Source organism: Cucurbita maxima, unplaced genomic scaffold (assembly GCF_002738345.1).
Source record: "Cucurbita maxima cultivar Rimu unplaced genomic scaffold, Cmax_1.0 Cma_Scf00009, whole genome shotgun sequence".
In the NCBI taxonomy this organism is placed as follows: Eukaryota; Viridiplantae; Streptophyta; class Magnoliopsida; order Cucurbitales; family Cucurbitaceae; genus Cucurbita; species Cucurbita maxima.
Window position 1 is genome coordinate 1930476 of NW_019272025.1, and position 9656 is coordinate 1940131.

General features: G+C 33.3%; 1 protein-coding gene across 1 annotated transcript; it reads right to left on the reverse strand.

Annotated features, from left to right (window-relative positions):
• Nucleotides 1-49: 49 nt before the first annotated feature.
• On the reverse strand, nt 50-2387 carry LOC111484280 (cinnamoyl-CoA reductase-like SNL6). The gene is made up of 5 exons (XM_023130812.1): nt 2193-2387; nt 1918-2066; nt 1109-1300; nt 690-1030; nt 50-256 (listed from the first exon to the last, which is right to left on the reverse strand). The coding sequence occupies exons 1-5, from the start codon at nt 2308-2310 to the stop codon at nt 166-168; spliced, it is 891 nt and encodes a 296-aa protein (XP_022986580.1). The 5' UTR covers nt 2311-2387; the 3' UTR covers nt 50-165.
• Between the last annotated feature and the right edge of the window lie 7269 nt (nt 2388-9656).

The window sequence follows — 9656 nt, forward strand, 5'->3', positions numbered from 1 at the left end:
AAAAAAAAAAAAAAAAAAAAAAAAAAAAAAAAAAAAAAAAAAAAAAAAAAGAGACCCGAATTATATTATAATAGAACATCAAAATGAACCTAATAATAATGCACAAATTATAAATAAAAATTGGGTAAATCTTAATTAATTTTGTTGGGCAGGCAGGATTTGTGGTCAACATGAAACCCCACCTTCAAAATCCACCATCAATTTGATAAGTTTCTTGTTGCTTATCCCTTGTTGATATACAACAGATTCCTCCAAACTGCACCAATAATAAATAATTTAATTAAATGTTGTGAATTCCCAAAAGAAACTGAAAATTTCTTAATATTTAACCATATAATGAAGAGCAAAATTTCATAATCTATCTTCAATTATTATAGTAGCTACAATAAAGGCTTTGAATTTTCAATTTGCTTCACTGAATTTTATGTCACATTACAAATTTTAAACTAATTAATTTATTAGGTATAAAGTTCATAATTTTATCTTCCAATATCAAATTGTTCAAACACAAAATAAAAAACCCATTAAGTTGTTGAACACGATTTCAAAAGTTCATCAAATAGATATAAATTCAGAAATTATGACTAAGATTGCTATAAATTCAGAAATAATGAACTAAGCTTGTAATTTAATAAGGGCGATGTGGCTGAATATAAAACCGCAGAATTGAGAAGGGAGAGAGCTGGAACCTGGAATGAGAGAAAGCTTCAGAAGAGGGCGGTAATAGCATGTGGGCGAGTGTAAGAGCTTCCTCATGAGAATTAATGATATTATTGAAGCATAAATATCGACCGTAGGATGAGACATCTTCAAGCACGCATATATGAGCATCAACTATGAACTTGAGATCTACGGTCACCAACAGCCCATCTTCGTACATCTCAGCCGCTCCTTTCAAATACGGATTATTAATCGTCAAGTCGTGGCCCATTACCAGCCCTCCATTTATGGACACCATATTCACCCCACGATCCATTGCCAGGGCCCACGCGGTTTTCTCCGCTAGGGTTTTCGATAGAGCGTGCCACAGCTGTTCAAAACCCCACAACAGTTAGAATGGTAAAAAAAATGGGGAAATAGGGGGTTAGGGGTAAAAAGAAAAAGTTACCTTGAACTTCTTGCAGAGATTGACGTCGCTCCAGTGGCGTTCGTCAACGTCGGACGACATCGTTTTGATGCCGTCACGCCAAATTACCGCAGTAACGGAGGAGGTGAAAATAACTTTCTCGATGGTGTCCGTTTGGGCACATGCTTCCAGAACATTATGAGCTGCTCTTACTTCAATTTCCACCATTAATTCCTGCCACCCAAACAACACGCCTTTATTCATCACATATTGTCCTTTTAATAAATAAATTGATTTTGAATTTAGAGTAATTTGAAATGTCATAAAAGTGGTATTTATTAATTTCAAATTCAATTCTAAGCATTTGTTTAACCTTTAAAACTAATTTTGACGATATAAAAATATAAAAGTAAATCACATTAAATCAATCATAATTTTGATGATATGAACAATACTTTAAACCTGAAATTATTTATATTAGTGTTTTTAATTTCTTTACAGATCTTGGACAAAGAAAATCATCTTAATCCGACTACTAATTTTCCACTTGTTCAGTTATCAAAAAAATTCATGTACAAAATTCCATTAAAAGGTTAAATTCCAAATCTGTTGAACTAATATTAACAATGTTTCAAAAGCTCTAGACGAACTGAAAGATCAACTAAATTTTAAGTATATCAAAATATAATAAGATTTAAGCTTAATTCATATCATGATTAATATAGCAACGAACAAAAATGAAGCATGGAAAAACGATCGGTGACTGCAAAATTCCTATACTAAAATAGGAAGCAAAATTCCTTTCTAGAGAGAGAAAGTAGAGAGAGAGAGAGAGAGAGAAGAAAAGGTACATCGTAGGTGGAATGATCAGGAGGAGGTTGAAAGGAGTAGAACAAAGCGGAGCATCCTTTAAGAGCGTTCATAATGCTGTGATAATCCAACGGATCCGAACGGTAAACCTTCAATTTGTTCGTATTTCCCTTAACACACTGCAATTCCTCTAAAACTCGCCACAAAATCAAACGCACATTTCAGCAATTACGACAAAATCAAAACCGAAATCAGATTCAGATTCACGAGAAATTTAGAATCACAATAGCAAAACTCATTTCGATTCAATTCTTACCGTGATTCTGAACAGAAGCATGAACGTTATAGCCTCTCTGCAACAGCGCAGCCACCAGCGCCGAGCCTGTGCCGCTGGAAGCGTCCATTACGCAGACGGTCTTAGCGGCGGGAGCCATTAGAGAGAGAAAAGGAAGGAAGACAAAGAAGGCAGAGGAAGTCGAGGAGTGTTAGATAAAGCGGGGAAAATGGATTTGGTATATAAAGAAAGAAAAAAAAAGAAAGGGCATTGAAAGAGGGTGGTGATTTAGTTGGGGAGTTGGAGGTTAAGACCTCAATTTTCTTCAATTATTGTATTTAATCATAACAACTTTTAACAAATTAAATAAATATTTTAAAACATAATTTATCGAACTAACAAAATAACCAAAAATAATAAAAACACTACGACCCTCTTCGATCGAACGTCGACAATGTAAGTATAGATGTCCACGGGGCGAGGAGATTTCACTGTCCCTATCCCTACTACCTATTTCATTCTCTATCCCGTGATTTTTTTTTTTTTTTTTTATATTTGCTATGATTGGACGGGGATTATCTGCCGAAAACATCCGCTGTAATTTTTTCGTATTCATTTTTTTATATAATATTTATTAAAAACGGTAAAAAAAATCCTAATAAATGAAGGAAATGTATATATTAATATTCTACCGATCAAAAATTTAATATTACAACATAATTTTTAACAATTTTTTAATTTAAATATTTTAATTAGAGTCTAAAAAATAACTAATTATTTTTTAATAAAGCAAAAAATAATATATTTATATTAAGCGAGTCGGAGATATAGACGAGGAATATAATCCTATTCCTATTTATCTAACCGAAAAAAAAAAAGTTTCTCACTTCATCTCTCATTCTTCGTCTAAACGAAGAGTCCCCTCCCTGTTTGAGACACGTCTTCTAGACAAGTTATAATGAAGAGGTAAATTTGACACAAAATTATTCTTAAATTCTTAAACGTCTAGTTCTATTAGATTTGCATAACAATAATTAGACCAAAACATCGAGCACCAAAATAATCAATATCATGATCATGAGCATTAGTTACTCGACGACGATGACGACAACCTAGACAAGTTTGACCGAAAAGAAAGAGAAAGGGAGTTATGACTGGTTCGATAATCTATTCACTCTTCATATTAACAGCTCAAACCCACCACTAGCAGATATTGTCTACTTTGGTCGGTTACATATCATCGTCAGTCTCACGGTTTTAAAACATATTTATTAGGAAAAAGTTTTCACACTCTTGTAAGTAACGTTTCATTTCTCTCAATCGATATAGGAACCACAGACTTCATCAAAATCAATTAATACGATAATAAATATATTAGCCATTTTTTCTCATAAAAAATAAATTTAATCATTAAAAAGAATCAAAAGTTGATTCATGAATGTTCCAAAAGTAGCGTTGACTTTTTTATTATTGTAAAACACTATAACATTAAATAAAAGAAAGAAAACAAGAGAGCCAAACAGGATAAGGTAATTAAAACAAATGACATATTTGGACTTTTGGTCTTTTTTTTTTTTTTTCTTCTCTATTTGACCTAATTTTTCAAGTATTTGACATATGGTGTTTTTTAATTTTTATGTTTAAGGCGGACAAGATTGTCGGAAAAATAAAAATATATATAATATTTACGACACATAAAATATTTGTTGTTGAATAGGGTTAATTGGTTCCACAATTTTTGTCACACCCAAGAAAACGAAGGATACAAGAACGAGTATCACATTCAAATGAGAGTGATATTGAGTGATACTGTTGAAAGTAACTTCTTTTCTTTTTTAGTGGCTCAATTACAAGAACGGTAAAATTAAACGTGTTTTGCTTTCAACAAAAATGAATTGTTCTATGTTAGGTGACTTTCTAAGAAATTTCATACTGAGAGAACCGAGACCATATCGCAAGAGATCTAGGAGAATAATAGAATCATCAGGTGCTGAATTTCGAATTTGAATCTTATTATTAATCTTTTAAACTTCTAAATTGTTTTTGTTTTACAAACACTCGAACTCGATAAGAAAAATATCAAAATCGAATTAAATCGATCAAAATTTAAAGATTTATAGTGAAAATGGATAAATTAAGGATGTTTTTTTTTTTTTTTTTCATAGGAATTGCAATAAATAATTGTTAATGAATTTTGGGGGTAGAAACAAGGAGCTGGAGCCAGCAAGATTTAGCTTAGAAAGAGACAAGTAGGGTTGGAAGTCTCACCTTTGACTCACACTGGATTTTCCTTTTATGCCAGCCAATTCCAGCTCGATGTCTCTCATTTGTAGCCATTTCCGTCTGAGACAACGATTATATGTCACTTGTTCTAATTCAATAAATAATTCAATTCTGTAAAATCAGACTTCACGGACAGTTAAGACATATGGTCGAACCTTGAGTCACATTTCAAGAGAAAATGTTTTAGAAACCGTGAGTGGGAATAATCGTCGAAAATAAGTTGAAAGAAAGTATTGTGAAATGGAGTTTGTAACGTCCTGATATGAACCACAACCAAGGAATTTCCATACCTGATGGTCCAATTACAAGGACGAGAGCTAAAAAGCTACAACAAACCTTATACAGTTATATTCAAGCTATGATGAGCTCATCAAAGGAAATTCTAGAAGACGCTGGAGACCTCCGTTATATGTTGTGCAAAGTTGAGCTTTAAGAAAGAGGTGAATTAAATACACTTTAAGTTGCATTTAATGAACTCCGCTGAATTTATGAAACTAGTCCAAGGATGAGTCAATAAACACATTTTATTAATTGCATTATTTAATTATAGTTTAAATATTTGTTTGTAGCTAGTTTTAAATATAGAAGTTAAGGTTATATTGTAACCCACATAGGTTACTATATTTCACCATTAACTAGCCATTTTAATATGGAGGTTATGGGTATTTTTCATTTACTAGCCCATTTAATTTGGGAGTTATATATCACATAGGTTAAGGTTGTAAGGGCTATATAAAGCCTTCTTTTCTTGATTAGACATCAGATTTTTTAATTAAGAATAGAATTTCTATTTTAACTTTGTTGAGAGCTAAATTTTGTTTGCAAATTCTTGTGTTTAGAACTTGCATGTAGAGTCATTCAAGTGGTATTGATCAAACCTCTTGTGGAGTGATTCGAATCACGAGTTTAGAAACGAGTTTTCTTTACTCTTGATCTTGATTATCAAGGTAATCCGTTCCATACTTTTCCTTGGGTTGATTTTCCATATCACGTCCCCTCTACCTTTTTTATGTCTACTAATTCCAACCTATTGTCTCTCACTTGTCACAATTGCATTTCTGACTAGTGTTAAAGTTAGTAGACTATCACGAGTCGATTCTATAATCTTAAGATTGTCTAACGTAAATTTATACGAAATATCATATTAGTAAATTCATCGCTCAAGATAAGAAAACTCTCTGGTGGTAGTTGAACTCATAGTTTGGTTTCTTAATACGAAGAATATTTATGATACTCTTACTATGAAAACGTTTTCGTACCATGTTCATTCACTGCTTAGTTATGTTAATTACAACTAAAACTGTGAGATTCCAAGATAACAAGTGTCCGTGAGGGCGCTGGACCCAGAAGAAGGTGGATTGTGAGATCCCATTTCGGTTGAGGAGGCAAACGAAACATTTTTTATAAAAGGTGTAGAAACCTCTCTCTAGCGAACACATTTTAAAAGTTTGGAGGACAAGTGATAAGATAAGGAATCACTACAAAGGGAGTAAGATTCAGATTACCTTGTTGATCGAATATCTCAAGGCAAGAACATTGTTTGAGATTCGAATCACTTCACAAGCAAGATCGATCATGTCTAGCTTGATTGATTCTTGTTGATCAAATATCTCAAGGCAAGAACACTTGCTTGAGATTCGAATCACTCCACAAGCAAGATTGATCATGTCGAACTTGAATGATTCTACATGCAACCTAAACTACATAGATTTGCAAAGAAACTTAGCCATTGGCTAAAGAAGAGCACAAATGCTTCTTTTACTATATTTTTCAAGTCTCTTATAAATACAACATACATGGCTTTATATAGCCTCAAAATGAAACTACTAGGCATTCCAAGAATTATAACATTCATACTTAAGGGTCATAATTAACCATTATGTAATTGTAACCTAAAGTAAATAAAAAGTCCTAAAAACTCTAAATTGTAACCCACCCAAAATTTATAACAATTACACTTCTTTTTTCTTCACTGTGGCATGAATTGAACACCTTTGGATAATTTTGACAACCTTTTCTTCACATCTCCATTGAAATATATTGTATGATTGATGCCTTTTGGTTCATATCAACAAGCCCGACAGAAAAAACCAAAAAATGACAATATCTGCATACATAGGTGACGGGATAGAAAAGACTTCCCCATCCCCATCCCTGCTCCTCTCGGTGGACATCTCTATCCCTGCTTCTACCGATCATCTTCTTTTACTTCTCATTTCAAATTTAAATTCAAATAAAGAAATATATATATATATATATATTTTAAATACCAATACAACTTTAGTTCAATAATTTTTTAAAAATTAAATGAGATATTCAATTATAAATGAAATAATAAGTGTATAGAAAAATCCATGAACTGACCCCATCGTCTCTACTCCGTAGGAATTATGAGATCACCCCAAGGACGCCTTTCAATATCCAGGAGTCGCAGACTGATCGTAGAACCCTGTTCAATAAGTGGAACGTATTAAATGTTCGCTATCCGGTTTGGCAGTAAGGGTCAGAGAAGGGCAATCACTCATTCTTAAAATCAATAGTCTTAAGACCAAAGAAGCGGGTAGAAAAGGGGGGAAAGCTCTACTAGTCGTAATTTTGTATCTAATAGATCATTAAACTTTCCATTAAAATTTAAAAACCGATATATTCAGTACAAAAATAAAAATTTAAAGATGTATTAGATATAAATTAAAAGTTCAGGGATCTATGAAAACTTTACGTCCTCTTTGTTACAAATCGGAAAGTCGAAAAATTAAATTTATAATTTTTAAAAGTTCGAAAACTTAACGAACGCTGTCGTGAAAGTTCTTCATTAAACATATGATTTGGAGTGTTTTTTTTTTTTAATAAGCTAGAAAACATCAAATTTGTGATATCATAATCATAATATTAAATATAATGAGTTGAGTTAGTTTAGTAAGAAACTGATAGCAACCTGTCACGCTAGCTTCATCATTAATACTCAAACAAGTTGCTTTATAGCTCACAAAATCTTCAAGATTAGCTTGTGTTTGATATCTACTTTCAGCTGTATCTTGCCCTTTTGCTGCATTTGATTGTGTATTACTCCCTCTTTTTCGGTCGTTTAAGCTGTGATAGATATCTCTAACTGTCTTTCTTGTAGAAAGTTCAATGAATTTATCCTCTATCACTTCTCTTCATTCAAGTCATCCTTTGTGATCCCGAGCTTAACGTAGTTTGAAATTTCTAAACGTCAGTGTAGCGGTTCAACTCATTGACATTGTCTTAGTTTTTAAAACGCGTTTACTAGGGAGAGATTTCCACACCCTTATAAAGAATGCTTCGTTCTCCTCCCCAACCAATGCAGGATCTTACAGTTCATCTCCTTTCAAGATCCAACGTCCTCACTGTACTCGTTCTCTTCTCCAATTGATGTGTGACCCCCCCAATTCACCTCATTTGTAATGGCCCAAGCCTACCATTAACGGATATTGTCCTCTTTGGGTCTTCCCTTTTGGGCTTCTTCTCAAGGTTTTTAAAATGCATATGCTAGGAAGAGATTTTCACACCCTCAAAGAATGTTTCGTTCTTCTTCCTAATCAATGTGGGATCTCACAGTTAGTGGTTCTACTTGTTTCGTTTTCATGACTCGTTCTTGGGGTCAATCTGATCCTCTTATAATTCGGTAAAATCTATCAAAGCATCCATTTCAATATCAAATGTTAACTCGATACCTCTTGCTAGAAAGAATAGATATCACCATATAAGAAAATCGTTAACGTTCAAGACAAACCGAATTAGCACTTCTCAGATTGGGCTAGACAAGCTACAAATTAAAACCAATTAGAGTTTGGAACTTTTTCCTCTTATGTATCAGGAGACATCCGAAGGAAAATGTAACAGTTCAAACCTACCATTAATAAATATTATCCACTTTGACCTATTACGTATCGTTATCAGCCTCACAGTTTTAAAAAGCGTTTAGTAAGGGGAGATCTCCACACCCTTATAAGAAATACTTCGTTTTCCTCTCCAATCGATGTGGAATCTAACTTAAAAACAATCGTTCCGCAAGCCTAACTCATAAGCCACAATAAAGAAAAGAAAAAAATTATTCAGCTTCATGTAGACACCTAGTCAATTTTATTCAGCTTCATGGAGACACCTGACCAGGAGGAAGCTTGAAGAAGAATGAATGGTTCTAGAGCTCGTAACGCAAAAAGAGAGTACGTTGTGACCTCCATGTGCCTTTAGATAGAAAGCGACATGTGAGTGACATCCATTGGACTACATGAAAGTCGAAAATACAAGTGTCATGATATGACTAAGGAGAATAACGTATCATAAAACATAAGAAGTAGAGTGGACAAGATTGACAAACTTGTGAATAAAAAATATTAGAAGCAATGGTGGTGTCAAGGTTGTTAGTGACGAACTTAATGGAGGTTAGATGGGCCCCATGCCACAATCTCAAAAGACACGATTAGACGTGAATTTTGACGAGTGGCTCTAGAGTTAAACCCGTATAAGGGAACTATGAGTACTTACCAAATTTGAGACGTTCTACGTTGCTTTACGCTCCTTGTCAAAATAACGTACACTCTTGCCAAAACAAAAATGTTTTAAAATGTATTCTAGGGGTAGACATGATGTTGGTTCTCCAACGCCCCAGGATCTCTAGCCTAAGTGAGCCACCTCGTGTGTGCATAGTAAGAGTTGAGCGACTTCCTTTGGAAATGAGTTTTTCATGACAATGGCAGATTGTATGAGTGTGCCAACATTGCACCCTATCCTTTGAGTCAGAGGTTGAAATATACAGTCAAACTCCGATACTCTAAAGAAGGGTTGTGAAGAATTGGGTCGAAAGCTTACAATAATATTAACTTACATACTATGAATAAAGATAACAATATTAAACCTATAATTTGTTCTTATAATTATAGGTTCGTGGACTGCATTAATTTAGCATCTATATTTTTATAACATTTACAATAATTAATAAGTGTTAGACTCTCCACAATGGTATGATATTGTCCCCTTTGAGTGGAGCTCTCATGGCTTTACTTTGGGCTTCCCAAAAGGCCTCACACCTAATAAAGTTAGTATTCCTCACTTATAAACCCATGATCATTCCCTACATTAGCTGATGTGGGACTTTCATCCTCCAACAATAAGGACTTAGAATTCACTTAAGACAAAAAAAAAAAAAAAAAAAAAAAAAAAAAAAAAAAAAAAAAAAAAAAAAAAAAAAAAAAAAAAAAA

What these genes read in the sequence shown, in the direction of transcription:
- LOC111484280 (XM_023130812.1), bottom strand. Translation starts at nt 2,310, where the DNA reads ATGGCTCCCGCCGCTAAGACCGTCTGCGTAATGGACGCTTCCAGCGGC. An exon ending in TGCTTCTGTTCAGAATCACG is followed by an intron (nt 2,067 to 2,192) that starts GTAAGAATTGAA and finishes GGCGAGTTTTAG; the next exon opens with AGGAATTGCAGTGTGTTAAG. An exon ending in CTGATCATTCCACCTACGAT is followed by an intron (nt 1,301 to 1,917) that starts GTACCTTTTCTT and finishes TTTGGGTGGCAG; the next exon opens with GAATTAATGGTGGAAATTGA.